At 44.8% G+C, this 17,790-nt stretch overlaps 1 protein-coding gene across 6 annotated transcripts in view; it reads right to left on the bottom strand.

Moving 5' to 3' along the window:
- Positions 1-17,790, bottom strand: part of DPYD (dihydropyrimidine dehydrogenase) — an 850,395-nt gene that overhangs the window by 269,965 nt on the left and 562,640 nt on the right. For all 6 annotated transcript variants that reach the window (XR_011362703.1, XR_011362702.1, XM_069967717.1 and 3 more), the window contains one exon: positions 8,070-8,190. Coding sequence is in view for 4 of the 6 variants with exons in the window: in XM_069967717.1 (XP_069823818.1) it covers positions 8,070-8,190 (121 nt within the window). In the remaining 2 variants the exon portion in view is untranslated. The remainder of the gene's footprint in view (positions 1-8,069; positions 8,191-17,790) is intronic.

Genomic DNA, 17,790 nt, shown 5'->3' with positions numbered 1-17,790 from the left:
ATACTATTCAGCTATTATCCCCCCCATACATCTGTATATTATTCAGTTATTACCACCCCCCATACATCTGTATATTATTCAGTTATTACCACCCCCCATACATCTGTATATTATTCAGCTATTATCCCCCCATACATCTGTATATTATCCCCCCCATACATCTGTATATTATCCCCCCCATACATCTGTATATTATTCAGCTATTATCCTCCCCATTACATCTGTATATTATTCAGCTATTATCCCCCCATACATCTGTATATTATTCAGCTATTATCCCCCCATACATCTGTATATTATTCAGCTATTTATCCCCCCACCCCATACATCTGTATATTATCCCCCCCATACATCTGTATATTATCCCCCCCATACATCTGTATATTATCCCCCCCATACATCTGTATATTATTCAGCTATTATCCCCCCCCATACATCTGTATATTATCCCCCCCATACATCTGTATATTATTCAGCTATTATCCTCCCCATACATCTGTATATTATTCAGCTATTATCCCCCCCCATACATCTGTATATTATCCCCCCCATACATCTGTATATTATTAAGCTATTATCCCCCCCATAAATCTGTATATTATCCCCCCCATACATCTGTATATTATTCAGCTATTATCCCCCCCATACATCTGTATATTATCCCCCCCATACATCTGTATATTATTCAGCTATTATCCCCCCCATACATCTGTATATTATTCAGCTATTATCCCCCCCATACATCTGTATATTATCCCCCCATACATCTGTATATTATTCAGCTATTATCCCCCCATACATCTGTATATTATTCAGCTATTATCCCCCCCCCCATACATCTGCTATATATTCAGCCTATTATCCCCCCATACATCTGTATATTATCCCCCCCATACATCTGTATATTATCCCCCCCCATACATCTGTATATTATCCCCCCATACATCTGTATATTATCCCCCCCCATACATCTGTATATTATTCAGCTATTATCCCCCCCCCCATACATCTGTATACTATTCAGCTATTATCCCCCCATACATCTGTATATTATCCCCCCCATACATCTGTATATTATCCCCCCATACATCTGTATATTATTCAGCTATTATCCCCCATACATCTGTATATTATTCAGCTATTATCCCCCCCCATACATCTGTATACTATTCAGCTATTACCCCCCCATACATCTGTATATTATTCAGCTATTATCCCCCCCATACATCTGTATATTATCCCCCCCATACATCTGTATATTATTCAGCTATTATCCCCCCATACATCTGTATATTATTCAGTTATTATCCCCCCCATACATCTGTATATTATCCCCCCCCATACATCTGTATATTATTCAGCTATTATCCCCCCCCATACATCTGTATATTATCCCCCCCAATACATATGTATATTATCCCCCCCATACATCTGTATATTATTCAGCTATTATCCCCCCCCATACATCTGTATATTATCCCCCCCATACATCTGTATATTATTCAGCTATTATCCCCCCCATACATCTGTAATTATTCAGCTATATCCCCCCATACATCTGTATATTTATCCCCCCCCCATACATCTGTATATTACTCCCCCCATACATCTGTATATTATCCCCCCCCATACAATCTGTATATTATCCCCCCCCATACATCTGTATATTATCCCCCCCATACATCTGTATATTATCCCCCCATACATCTGTATATTATTCAGCTATTATCCCCCCATACATCTGTATATTATTCAGTTATTATCCCCCCATACATCTGTATATTATCCCCCCCCATACATCTGTATATTATTCAGCTATTATCCCCCCCATACATCTGTATATTATCCCCCCATACATCTGTATATTATTCAGCTATTATCACCCCATACATCTGTATATTAATCCCCCCCCCCCATACATCTGTATATATTCAGCTATTATCCCCCCCCATACATCTGTATATTATCCCCCCCCCCATACATCTGTATATTATCCCCCCCATACATCTGTATATTATTCAGCTATTATCCCCCCAATACATCTGTATAATATTCAGCTATTATCCCCCCCCCATACATCTGTATATTATTCAGTTATTACCACCCCCCATACATCTGTATATTATTCAGCTATTATCCCCCCCATACATCTGTATATTATCCCCCCATACATCTGTATATTATCCCCCCCATACATCTGTATATTATTCAGCTATTATCCCCCCATACATCTGTATATTATCCCCCCCCATACATCTGTATATTATCCCCCCCATACATCTGTATATTATTCAGCTATTATCCCCCCATACATCTGTATATTATCCCCCCATACATCTGTATATTATCCCCCCCATACATCTGTATATTATCCCCCCATACATCTGTATATTATCCCCCCCCATACATCTGTATATTATTCAGCTATTATCCCCCCCATACATCTGTATATTATTCAGCTATTATCCCCCCCCATACATCTGTATATTATTCAGCTATTATCCCCCCCCATACATCTGTATATTATTCAGCTATTATCCCCCCATACATCTGTCTTATTATCAGCTATATCCCCCCATACATCTGTATATTATCCCCCCCCCCCCCCATACATCTGTATATATCCCCCCATACATCTGTATATTATCCCCCCCATAATCTGTATATTATCCCCCCCATACATCTGTATATTATCCCCCATCATCTCTGTATATTATCCCCCCATACATCTGTATATTATCCCCCCCATACATCTGTATATTATTCAGCTATTATCCCCCCCATACATCTGTATATTATCCCCCCCATACATCTGTATATTATTCAGCTATTATCCCCCCATACATCTGTATATTATCCCCCCCATACATCTGTATATTATCCCCCCCCATACATCTGTATATTATCCCCCCATACATCTGTATATTATCCCCCCATACATCTGTATATTATCCCCCCCATACATCTGTATATTATTCAGCTATTATCCCCCCCATACATCTGTATATTATCCCCCCCATACATCTGTATATTATTCAGCTATTATCCCCCCATACATCTGTATATTATTCAGTTATTATCCCCCCATACATCTGTATATTATCCCCCCCCATACATCTGTATATTATTCAGCTATTATCCCCCCCATACATCTGTATATTATCCCCCCATACATCTGTATATTATTCAGCTATTATCACCCCATACATCTGTATATTATCCCCCCCCCCATACATCTGTATATTATTCAGCTATTATCCCCCCCCATACATCTGTATATTATCCCCCCCCATACATCTGTATATTATCCCCCCATCAGCTTATATTATTCACTATTATCCCCCAATACATCTGTATAATATTCAGCTATTATCCCCCCCCATACATCTGTATATTATTCAGTTATTACCACCCCCCATACATCTGTATATTATTCAGCTATTATCCCCCCCATACATCTGTATATTATCCCCCCATACATCTGTATATTATCCCCCCCCATACATCTGTATATTATTCAGCTATTATCCCCCCATACATCTGTATATTATCCCCCCCATACATCTGTATATTATCCCCCCCATACATCTGTATATTATTCAGCTATTATCCCCCCCATACATCTGTATATTATCCCCCACATACATCTGTATATTATCCCCCCCATACATCTGTATATTATTCAGCTATTATCCCCCCCATACATCTGTATATTATCCCCCCCCATACATCTGTATATTATTCAGCTATTATCCCCCCCATACATCTGTATATTATTCAGCTATTATCCCCCCCATACATCTGTATATTATTCAGCTATTATCCCCCCCCCATACATCTGTATATTATTCAGCTATTATCCCCCCCATACATCTGTATATTATTCAGCTATTATCCCCCCCCATATATCTGTATATTATTCAGCTATTGTCCCCCCCCCATACATCTGTATATTATTCAGCTATTATCCCCCCCATACATCTGTATATTATCCCCCCATACATCTGTATATTATCCCCCCCATACATCTGTATATTATCCCCCCCATACATCTGTATATTATCCCCCCATACATCTGTATATTATTCAGCTATATCCCCCCCATACATCTGTATATTATCCCCCCCATACATCTGTATATTATCCCCCCCATACATCTGTATATTATCCCCCCATACATCTGTATATTATTCAGCTATTATCCCCCTATACATCTGTATATTATCCCCCCATACATCTGTATATTATTCAGCTATTATCCCCCCATACATCTGTATATTATCCCCCCCCCATACATCTGTATATTATCCCCCCATACATCTGTATATTATTCAGCTATTACCCCCCCCATACATCTGTATATTATTCAGCTATTATCCCCCCATACATCCGTATATTATTCAGCTACTATCCCTCCCATACATCTGTATATTATTCAGCTACTATCCCCCCCATACATCTGTATATTATCCCCCCCCCCATACATCTGTATATTATCCCCCCATACATCTGTATATTATTCAGCTATTATCCCCCCCATACATCTGTATATTATCCCCCCCCATACATCTGTATATTATCCCCCCCCCATACATCTGTATATTATTCAGCTATTATCCCCCCCATACATCTGTATATTATTCAGCTATTATCCCCCCCATACATCTGTATATTATTCAGCTATTATCCCCCCCATACATCTGTATATTATTCAGCTATTATCCCCCCCATACATCTGTATATTATCCCCCCCATACATCTGTATATTATTCAGCTATTATCCCCCCCATACATCTGTATATTATCCCCCCCATACATCTGTATATTATTCAGCTATTATCCCCCCCCCATACATCTGTATATTATTCAGCTATTATCCCCCCCCATACACCTGTATATTATTCAGCTATTATCCCCCCCCCCATACATCTGTATATTATTCAGCTATTATCCCCCCCATACATCTGTATATTATCCCCCCCATACATCTGTTATATTATTCCCCCCATACATCTGTATATTATTCAGCTATTATCCCCCCCATACATCTGTATATTATCCCCCCCATACCATCTGTATATTATCCCCCCCATACATCTGTATATTATTCAGCTATTATCCCCCCCATACATCTGTATATTATTCAGCTATTATCCCCCCCATACATCTGTATATTATCCCCCCATACATCTGTATATTATTCAGCTATTATCACCCCCCATACATCTGTATATTATCCCCCCCATACATCTGTATATTATTCAGCTATTATCCCCCCATACATCTGTATATTATCCCCCCCATACATCTGTATACTATTCAGCTATTATCCCCCCATACATCTGTATATTATCCCCCCCATACATCTGTATACTATTCAGCTATTACCCCCCCATACATCTGTATATTATTCAGCTATTATCCCCCCCATACATCTGTATATTATTCAGCTATTATCCCCCCCATACATCTGTATATTATTCAGCTATTATCCCCCCCCATACATCTGTATACTATTCAGCTATTACCCCCCCCCCATACATCTGTATATTATTCAGCTATTATCCCCCCCATACATCTGTATATTATCCCCCCCCCATACATCTGTATATTATTCAGCTATTATCCCCCCCATACATCTGTATATTATCCCCCCCATACATCTGTATATTATTCAGCTATTATCCCCACCATACATCTGTATATTATTCAGCTATTATCCCCCCCATACATCTGTATATTATTCAGCTATTATCCCCCATACATCTGTATATTATTCAGCTATTATCCCCCCATACATCTGTATATTATCCCCCCCATACATCTGTATACTATTCAGCTATTATCCCCCCATACATCTGTATATTATCCCCCCCATACATCTGTATACTATTCAGCTATTACCCCCCCATACATCTGTATATTATTCAGCTATTATCCCCCCCATACATCTGTATATTATTCAGCTATTATCCCCCCCCATACATCTGTATACTATTCAGCTATTACCCCCCCCCATACATCTGTATATTATTCAGCTATTATCCCCCCCATACATCTGTATATTATCCCCCCCCATACATCTGTATATTATTCAGCTATTATCCCCCCCCCATACATCTGTATATTATTCAGCTATTATCCTCCCCATACATCTGTATATTATTCAGCTATTATCCCCCCCATACATCTGTATATTATTCAGCTATTATCCCCCCATACATCTGTATATTATCCCCCCCATACATCTGTATATTATTCAGCTATTATCCCCCTATACATCTGTATATTATCCCCCCCCATACATCTGTATATTATTCAGCTATTATCCCCCCCCATACATCTGTATATTATTCAGCTATTATCCCCCCATACATCTGTATATTATTCAGCTATTATCCCCCCCCATACATCTGTATATTATTCAGCTATTACCCCCCCATACATCTGTATATTATTCAGCTATTACCCCCCCATACATCTGTATATTATTCAGCTATTATCCCCCATACATCTGTATATTATTCAGCTATTACCCCCCCATACATCTGTATATTATTCAGCTATTATCCCCCCATACATCTGTATATTATTCAGCTATTACCCCCCCATACATCTGTATATTATTCAGCTATTATCCCCCCATACATCTGTATATTATTCAGCTATTATCCCCCCATACATCTGTATATTATTCAGCTATTACCCCCCCATACATCTGTATATTATTCAGCTATTATCCCACCATACATCTGTATATTATTCAGCTATTATCCCCCCATACATCTGTATATTATTCAGCTATTATCCCCCTATACATCTGTATATTATCCCCCCCATACATCTGTATATTATTCAGCTATTACCCCCCCATACATCTGTATATTATTCAGCTATTATCCCCCCATACATCTGTATATTATTCAGCTATTATCCCCCCCCCATACATCTGTATATTATTCAGCTATTACCCCCCCATACATCTGTATATTATTCAGCTATTATCCCCCCATACATCTGTATATTATTCAGCTATTATCCCCCCATACATCTGTATATTATTCAGCTATTATCCCCCTATACATCTGTATATTATCCCCCCCATACATCTGTATATTATTCAGCTATTACCCCCCCATACATCTGTATATTATTCAGCTATTATCCCCCCATACATCTGTATATTATTCAGCTATTATCCCCCCATACATCTGTATATTATTCAGCTATTATCCCCCCATACATCTGTATATTATTCAGCTATTATCCCCCTATACATCTGTATATTATCCCCCCATACATCTGTATATTATTCAGCTATTATCCCCCTATACATCTGTATATTATCCCCCCCATACATCTGTATATTATCCCCCCATACATCTGTATATTATTCAGCTATTATCCCCCCATACATCTGTATATTATCCCCCCCCCATACATCTGTATATTATCCCCCCATACATCTGTATATTATTCAGCTATTAACCCCCCCCCCATACATCTGTATATTATCCCCCCCCATACATCTGTATATTATTCAGCTATTAACCCCCCCCCCCCATACATCTGTATATTATCCCCCCCATACATCTGTATATTATTCAGCTATTAACCCCCCCCCCCATACATCTGTATATTATTCAGCTATTATCCCCCCATACATCTGTATATTATTCAGCTATTATCCCCCTATACATCTGTATATTATCCCCCCCATACATCTGTATATTATCCCCCCATACATCTGTATATTATTCAGCTATTATCCCCCCCCATACATCTGTATATTATTCAGCTATTATCCCCCCCCATACATCTGTATATTATTCAGCTATTATCCCCCCCCATACATCTGTATATTATTCAGCTATTATCCCCCCCCATACATCTGTATATTATTCAGCTATTATCCCCCCATACATCTGTATATTATTCAGCTACTATCCCCCCCCATACATCTGTATATTATTCAGCTATTATCCCCCCCATACTTCTGTATATTATTCAGCTATTATCTGCCCGCATGTGATATTTCTCCAGGCTCTGTATTAGTATTTCTCCCTCACCTTCATGCGCCGCCATCGCAATCTGCACAACATCTGTGACGTTCGGGGTCAGTTTGGCAAAGAACGGGATTGTGACAGCTTGTCGTACCCAGCGGCAGATGTTGCGCACCAGTTCTGGATCCTGTTCAAATAGGTCAGAAATGGAAAAGAAAAATTAGTAATTTGTCTAATCTAATGAAAACATGGAGCAACGGAGGGAAGAAAAGCAATCAATAATGGAGCTGCAGCCATCGATGCATTGTGCGCCTGGAATATTATATAATATGATAGACTTTTTATATCTAATTGCATAAAAATGTAATTTACACACAAGGAAGAAACCAGGTGACACCGAGGAGGAAGAGGCGACACCGAGGAGGAAGAGGCGACACCGAGGAGGAAGAGGCGATGCCGAGCAGGAAGAGGCGATGCCGAGCAGGAAGAGGCGTCACCGAGGAGGAAGAGGCGACACCGAGCAGGAAGCGGCAACGTCAAGCAGGAAGAGGAGACGCCGAGGAGGAAGAGGCGACACCGAGGAAAAAGAGGCGACACCGAGCAGGAAGAGGCGACACCGAGGAGGAAGAGGAGACACCGAGGAGGAAGAGGCGACACCGAGGAGGAAGAGGAGACACCGAGGAGGAAGAGGCGACACCGAGGAGGAAGAGGCGACAACGAGGAGGAAGAGGCGACGCCGAGCAGGAAGAGGCGATGCCGAGCAGGAAGAGGCATCACCGAGGAGGAAGAGGCAACATCGAGCAGGAAAAGGCGAAGCCGAGAAGGAAGAGGCCACACCGAGCATCAAGAGGCCACACCGAGCAGGAAAAGGCGACGCAGAACAGGAAGAGCCGAAACCAACCATGAAAAGGTGACACCGAGCAGCAAGAGGCCACACTGAGCAGGAAGAGGCGACGCAGAGGAGGAAGAGGCAACACCGACTATGAAAAGGTGACACAGAGCAGAAAGAGGTGACAGCGAGCAAGAAGAGGTGACAGCGAGCAAGAAGAGGCGACACCGACCATGAAAAGGTGACACCTAGCAGAAGAGGCATCGCCGAGGAGGAAGAGGCAACACCAAGAGGGAAGAGGTGTCACCGAGGAGGAAAAAACAACACTGAGCAGGAAGAGGCGACACCAAGCAGGAATAAACGACACCTAGAGGAAAGAGGCAACGATGATCGGGAAGAGGTGACACTGAGCAGGTAGAGGCGACAGCGAGCAAGAAGAGGCGACACCGACCATGAAAAGGTGACACCGACCATGAAAAGGTGACACCGACCATGAAAAGGTGACACCTAGCAGAAGAGGCATCGCCGAGGAGGAAGAGGCAACACCAAGAGGGAAGAGGTGTCACCGAGGAGAAATAAACGACACTGAGCAGGAAAAAACAACACTGAGCAGGAAGAGGCGACACCTAGAGGAAAGAGGCAACGATGATCGGGAAGAGGTGACACTGAGCAGGTAGAGGCGACGTCAAGCAAGAAGAGGCAACACCAAGCAGGTAGAGGCAACGCCGTGCAGGAAGATACATGGACATAAAAGAGAGGCCACAATGGAAAGCCAAGAGACTCCTACTCTGGAAAGACTTAGCACTACCATGTAATGTATAATGGATGAGGACCCCAACATATCACTGAGAAAGACCACATTTACTGATATAAGATCCCAGTGCCACCATTTCCTCCCAGCAACAAGAGACAATCACAGGGATCTCTGCCAGAGAGCAGGCTATGTGATAGGTGATTGTCCGAGACAATATCCTTATACGCGTGCTCCCTGACGCCACCATTCCTCTCTATTTACAGAGGAGGGGTATTAGTAACCCATATTTGCCGCTTAAAAGTTCAAGGTAACTTTTTGCCATTTTGTTTAATATTTATGAATGATGGAGATTGTTGGTGATTGTTAGGGCCGTATTACAGGGCCCAATATTCTAGGTGTGCAAGAGCTTACACAGCCTGCTTCACGGCTCGACGATCATGCAGCCCTTGTTGTATAAATCGTTAGTGATGTCCGTGCAGCTCTTCTTGCATGTTCCCCACAGCCGTTACTGAAGCGTCTGACACATCTCTGCATCTCTCCAGTGATTGGCTTCAGAGGTGGCTGCGGTGAGAAGCCAGAAGGACACCGGGGAGCGTGGAGAGGGAACGCCTCCTATTACACGTAGTGATGCGTGACGGCAGATTATTTTTAAACCTGCTGAAAGACAATGATCAGTGGATGATCAGGTCCTCGGCTGATCATTGTCTTTATTACATGGGGCAATATCTGCCTGAATCAACCTGATCAGGGCCGGGACAAGGCAGAGAAAGCAAATGCCCCCCCCCCCCCCCAGTCTATAGCCCCCACATACAGTATAGCCTCCTGGCGGCCACCATACAGTGTATAGCAGGGGTCCCCAAACTTTTTACACAGGGGGCCAGTTCACTGTCCCTTAGAGCGGTTCAGGACCGGACTACTGCTGCTATATCTGGTCTGCGGGGAGCCGTTGCCACTGGAGGATGACACTGTCTCTGCCCATGAGGAGGAGGTGGAGTGGAGGATCATACTGCTCATCTGTCTCTGGTCCAGGGGAGGAGCATTGGGGGTGGCTTAGGATAGTGGAGTTGTAGTTCTATCACAGCCACACATGAGCATGCTGGGAGCTGTAGTTCTACCTCTGCCACACAAGTCATGCTGGGAGTACCTCAGCCACAAACACACACACACACACACACACACACACACACACACACACACACACACACACACACATACATACATATACTCACCCACAAAGCAGTAGCTGTGGAAGAGGACACTGGGAGCGGAGGATACTCCTCATCTGTCTCTGTTGGGAGGGGGCGGGGTTGGAGCATCTGTCACTACAGTTGCACTTCTCCCCTCTCCTGATTGGCTCCGGAGGTCATGTGACATTGGAAGATTTTCTTCAGCTCTGGAGCCAAAGTGAAGAGAGGAGGAGAGCAGATGCCTGTCACCGCGGGGCTGGAGCCTTCAGCAGCTGTGGGGCAGAGCGGGGGAAGGGATGCTGCCATGGGTGAGGTCAGGTGGGGGGATTATTACTTGAGTATACATTGCACCCCCTGTAATTCACCAGAGATGGCGCCCTAGGCCATCACCTACCCTGGCCTACCCTTTGTCCCGGCCCTGAGCCTGATTATCGCCCCGTGTCATAAGACCCTAAGACCAACATAACTTATACTAGAAATTGGTGTCAAATATGGCGCAATGTTAGGTCAGTGGTTGCGATTTGTGATGTAAATCACAGCCCGTCCTGAAAGAAACTGGAATTTTGGACTAAATTCAGGGAAGGGTGAGGATAGACCCATCTGAATGTGTGTGCGCGAATGAGTGAATAGCGATGAGCTGCAGAACCCTACTCCTCCAACAGACAGGGGGATCTACACCAGTGACTTCTCAAGGCATTTTCCGTGAAGCTTTAAGACTTTGTGTACTCAGGATCCTGCTCATGTGGACAATCGCTTCAGTTGCTGTATCTTTCCTCAGAAGCGTCTTTGTGGTTGTTGGGGTAGAACAGAAGACGACTTGGGCTGTAGCTGCCATCCCCGTAGCATGGCCAGCGGTGTGTGACGGGTAATCAGCATCTCCTATTGACTCCGATACTGCGTCTTATCGCAATGACTCTTGGAATACACATGGTGTTCAGTGTGAGTGTAGGAAACTGTTACAAAAACTGATTGCTCATTAATTTTAATGGGTTTACATGGCTGGTGAGATACATTGTAATTGTAGCATCTGTGCGGAACTTAGAACGCCTCCAAAAATGGCTTGAAGTGTTAGGTCCTCTGTTCTGCCGTAGGAACTCGTTCAGATGCTAAATCAAATACGTGATGTGACACCTTTAAAGCAGATTTTATTTTAACTAAGCAAAACCTTCGGGAAACTCATGAATCTTGGCATTTCCCCACCAACATTTCCTTACCGGGAGGCTGGCATGAATGCAGGAGCAAGGGCTGAGCCTCGGGAGCCGTTGTTAATCAGCTCGGAGCGGAGGGATGGCATCCAGATGGGCAGCCATGCTCAGGTATCCACAGCTTGTTTAGAAATAATCTTAGAAGTTGTACGGCCAAGCATGCGTGAAACTTGTCAAATAATTAACAAAAAGACGATGGTCCGGAGAGTGGAGCTAAACGCAATTCAGGAAGCTGGCACTTGGCTTTTGCAGCTGTCATGTGTATCCCATGTGTGGCCAGCTGGTGCTGGCACAAACGCTGCTACAGACAAAAGATTACGGCACAGGGGACCTTCAAGACTGGCACTTACATGAAAGCGACGCCATGAAGAAAGCGTTCTCATGCATCAGATATGCGCCCATGCCGCCTTTGAAAATATTTAATAAGTGACTACACTTTTTTCCCAGCATTTTTTTACATTAACAGTAAGACTTGTAAAACCTCAGACTAAAGTTTGTGTCTCCTGCTGGTCTTAAACACCATGTACAGTCCCAACAAATGGGACCACGTGACCCATGACAACGCCGGGGACTATAACCATGGGATGGATTCAGTCCATCTACCTTGTATGATAGGCGGCTGACCGTGACCAATGTGCACAAGAGCCCGGGGTCCAGACGTTTCATCAGCCAAGCAGGACACAAAGCTGTAGACGACCATAAAGTCAGGACCTGTAGAGTATAGTTATAACACTGGAGTACTTGGGGGGCATTATGTAGGTGTACACAGGGAGTCAGAGCGGTGGGGTTACCCACTCCTTGCTCTGCTTGGTGCGAGGTGATAGAGCTGGGGACGGTCTCAATGGAAACCCTCTACTCCTTGTAGCTATTGAATTAATTTTTTTAAAGTCCAAGACTGGGTATAAAGATACGAACCCTGAGTAACCCACAGACCGGCAGTATACAGTCCCTGGAAATATCTGAGCCTCCCTGTCTTCCAACCATTAGTTGTATATGGGAATAGATGGGTAGCTCTTCTATACACATTGTTTGCACTCTATGATGTGCTTCTAATAAAGCAAGATGTCCACTAAGGCATGATAAGGTTTCCACGTCTCTGTTTGTAGCTGGCAGCTCCTTATTCCATGTCAGGGTGCTGACTGATAGACTCACAATGTGGCCCCTACATGTCCAGGCTAGGGATGGATAGGTTACACATAACTATTCTGTATGAATGCCAGATGTCAATGGATGTCCTAGGCTGTCACTGACTGATTGGCTTCCAGCAATAGGGGGCGCTGTAGGCATCATTTCCTTCCTCTGAAGGAGAGCTGAATTGCACGCTCATGATCTCTATGGAAAAGCACACGTCCTTGTGTCAAAACTTGTACAGCAAATACTAACAAAGGGCTAGTAATTGTTCTGTTGTATTTCAGTGACGCTGAGAGGCCATGGATGGCTATGGATGGATTCCAGCAACATTAGGGCGCAATAATAGTAAAAGCCAGGAGCAACACGTCTCATCCTGTGGATATACCATGAATAATGGGGATGGAAGAACCCCTTGTAGGATGCAGACCTCTCATATTAATATGGGGGGGGGGGGTGCTATTCTTATTTAGCCCTATGGCCCTGTACCAGGTACCCATGAGACTACATAGAAACAGACACAGAGGGTACTGGTCACAGTGGTGGATTAAATGTACCCTGGGCCCCGGGCTGTCCGCCCAAACCGCCAATATTATAATCCGCCACTGACTAGTCATGTGACATCTTCCCCGCTTTCCTTATCGGGAGGTTCATTGGGGATTAGCAGATCACTATCTATGCACTTCCCTAGAATATTAGCCAAATCGACTTGTTCAATTTTTCTTGATGTTCCATAAAGTTGTCTGAATGAATAGAAAGGAATATCTGTCCGGGGTTCCCAGTCTGGCAAGATCTGCATGTATCGCCTCATACACACTCGGTTCAGTCGTCCAGGACATCCATAAGAACGTTAACTCTTTATTTCCATCATATTTCAAAAATTCCAAACAGACCAAAAAGTGCCGACACTGAGGATTATTAATGGTGAACTTTAGTGATGAGAGAACTTGCAGAAAGTTCCAGTCCACACAAACCAGAATGGTCAGCGTTTGAATCCTACTTCCTGGAGAAGGTGGATGTGAGGACTGCCTGGGAACCATGGGCACCTATGGCCGGATCCACCTTCCCAGGCGGCAGGGTTTGGATTGAGATTGCTCGGGTTCGCTCATCTCTAATGAACTTCATGGCACAGAAGCATCTGTCTGTATGTTTGGATCCCTATGGACTGTTAGATGATTAGAATTTGCCAAAAAATGGCCTCTTGAGGATTACTAGACGCTCTGAGCAAAGTCCAAGCATCACTGGACCAGGAATAAATTATGGCAGTCAACTGGCGATCCATCATGAGCAGTCCCATTGTCTTTGACTACATCACCGTGGACCAAATGAATCACTGAAGCTGTTTGTGCCGCTGCACCCATCTTTTGTCTGCATGGCCACATAGATAACATTCCCATATACCCACACACCTACATCCCAGCCAATAACTGTGCCCTATACCAATAAATGGCCGATCCCACAGGGACACATTAAAAGTTTTTATCAGGAGAACAAACCGAGAGAAGCCGGTGGTGGAGCATTTTGCGGCGATCTCCATCCTGGCCGGTCCATTATAAGCCTATGGGTCTGTGGACGGAGACAGCTGTACCACGTGTGTCTCCTGATTGGTGGGACCCTGAACAGTGAGACCCCCGCCCAGTCACAGGGACATTTCTAACTTTTGTTAATGAAATCTAAGGCCAGTGATTGGCTGCAGCAGTGGGGTAAGTATAGACGCCCGTCATCCTTGTAACCATGGAAACATGCGTGGATGATGGGAGCAGCAGGAGTTACACTGGTAAGTATGTGAGTATGGCTTCTTTCATTACCATATCAAAGTTTCTAGTGGTGACCCCATTCTTATAGAACCCTTTAAGCCGGAAAACCATTCTACGCCCCCAGGACTCCACAATCCATATTAATAAAGAGAAACAATCACTTTACTGGTCGGAAATCATTCCAGGTGCAGAAAAAGCAATGTCTTTTCTGTGTAGTGTAAAAAGATTGCCGGCGTCCGTCCGGTGATGAAACAATCCTTCACGTCTCCGGGTCAGGCGGAGGTGAGCGGCCGAAGGGCAGGACGGCTGATGAGGTTTGTGTCTGACATAAAAATGAGTAAACCAGAGCATAGAACTTCTTATATATTTGAGGGGAGTGACGTGGGGCGAGTACCGGGCCCATCACTGTAATAGATACAAAGAAAAAATCGCAAGTGCCCCCTCCAGCAAACACTGAGGTCTCGGGATTGCCTTTTTCACGTTGAGTTTTCAGGGGTTATTACGGAGCGCACAGATTTTAATACTATCTGAGATTTTACGCGCAATGTGTGGTGATCCGGCATCCGGAGCGCAGGATACTGGAAGCTTCACTAAATAATAACAATACCTTGTTAGCAGATGAGCTCTAATACTCCCCCACCATGCCAGGTGAGCCCATCACAAAGACTGAGCTCCTATCATGTACAATGGTAATCCGATAACAGAGGATGCCCCCATCGATGCCAGGCGAGCCCATCACAAGGACTGAGCTCCTATCATGTACAATGGTAATCCGATAACAGAGGACGCCCCCATCGATGCCAGGCGAGCCCATCACAAGGACTGAGCTCCTATCATGTACAATGGTAATCCGATAACAGAGGACGCCCCCATCGATGCCAGGCGAGCCCATCACAAGGACTGAGCTCCTATCATGTACAATGGTAATCCGATAACAGAGGACGCCCCCATCGATGCCAGGCGAGCCCATAACAAGGACTGAGCTCCTATCATGTACAATGGTAATCCGATAACAGAGGAAGCCCCCACCTATACCAGGCAAGCCCATCACAAGGACTGAGCTCCTATCATGTACAATGGGGGTCCGATAACAGAGGAAGCCCCCACCGATACCAGGCAAGCCCATCACAAGGACTGAGCTCCTATCATGTACAACGGGGGTCCGATAACAGAGGAAGCCCCCACTGATGCCAGGTGAGCCCATCACAAAGACTGAGCTCCTATCATGAACAATGGTAATCCGATAACAGAGGACGCCCCCATTGATGCCAGGTGAGCTCATCACAAAGACTGAGCTCCTATCATGTACAATGGTAATCCGATAACAGAGGACGCCCCCATCGATGCCAGGCGAGCCCATCACAAGGACTGAGCTCCTATCATGTACAATGGTAATCCGATAACAGAGGAAGCCCCCACCTATACCAGGCAAGCCCATCACAAGGACTGAGCTCCTATCATGTACAATGGGGGTCCGATAACAGAGGAAGCCCCCACTGATGCCAGGTGAGCCCATCACAAAGACTGAGCTCCTATCATGAACAATGGTAATCCGATAACAGAGGATGCCCCCATCGATGCCAGGCGAGCCCATCACAGAGACTGAGCTCCTATCATGTACAATGGTAATCCGATAACAGAGGACGCCCCCATCGATGCCAGGCGAGCCCATCACAAGCGGTTCAGGGAAGAAAAGGAGCGCTGCACCTCACACCTATGGCTGATACTAGTGCCCCTAGGCTAAATAAAAAACACATCAGAATTTTGTGTATGAATTGATCAAGCCATACTGCCCCATGTACCATCGTGCAGGTATCTGATACACATGGACTGAGCTCCTATCATGTACAATGGTAATCCGATAACAGAGGACGCCCCCATCGATGCCAGGCGAGCCCATCACAGAGACTGAGCTCCTATCATGTACAATGGTAATCCGATAACAGAGGACGCCCCCATCGATGCCAGGCGAGCCCATAACAAGGACTGAGCTCCTATCATGTACAATGGTAATCCGATAACAGAGGAAGCCCCCACCTATACCAGGCAAGCCCATCACAAGGACTGAGCTCCTATCATGTACAATGGGGGTCCGATAACAGAGGAAGCCCCCACCGATACCAGGCAAGCCCATCACAAGGACTGAGCTCCTATCATGTACAACGGGGGTCCGATAACAGAGGAAGCCCCCACTGATGCCAGGTGAGCCCATCACAAAGACTGAGCTCCTATCATGAACAATGGTAATCCGATAACAGAGGACGCCCCCATTGATGCCAGGTGAGCTCATCACAAAGACTGAGCTCCTATCATGTACAATGGTAATCCGATAACAGAGGACGCCCCCATCGATGCCAGGCGAGCCCATCACAAGGACTGAGCTCCTATCATGTACAATGGTAATCCGATAACAGAGGAAGCCCCCACCTATACCAGGCAAGCCCATCACAAGGACTGAGCTCCTATCATGTATAATGGGGGTCCGATAACAGAGGAAGCCCCCACTGATGCCAGGTGAGCCCATCACAAAGACTGAGCTCCTATCATGAACAATGGTAATCCGATAACAGAGGATGCCCCCATCGATGCCAGGCGAGCCCATCACAGAGACTGAGCTCCTATCATGTACAATGGTAATCCGATAACAGAGGACGCCCCCATCGATGCCAGGCGAGCCCATCACAAGCGGTTCAGGGAAGAAAAGGAGCGCTGCACCTCACACCTATGGCTGATACTAGTGCCCCTAGGCTAAATAAAAAACACATCAGAATTTTGTGTATGAATTGATCAAGCCATACTGCCCCATGTACCATCGTGCAGGTATCTGATACACATGGACTGAGCTCCTATCATGTACAATGGTAATCCGATAACAGAGGACGCCCCCATCGATGCCAGGCGAGCCCATCACAGAGACTGAGCTCCTA

Source organism: Dendropsophus ebraccatus, chromosome 4 (assembly GCF_027789765.1).
Source record: "Dendropsophus ebraccatus isolate aDenEbr1 chromosome 4, aDenEbr1.pat, whole genome shotgun sequence".
Lineage (NCBI taxonomy): Eukaryota > Metazoa > Chordata > Amphibia > Anura > Hylidae > Dendropsophus > Dendropsophus ebraccatus.
Note: the sequence above shows the minus strand (reverse complement) of the source record. Positions and strands in the feature narration are given on the sequence as shown.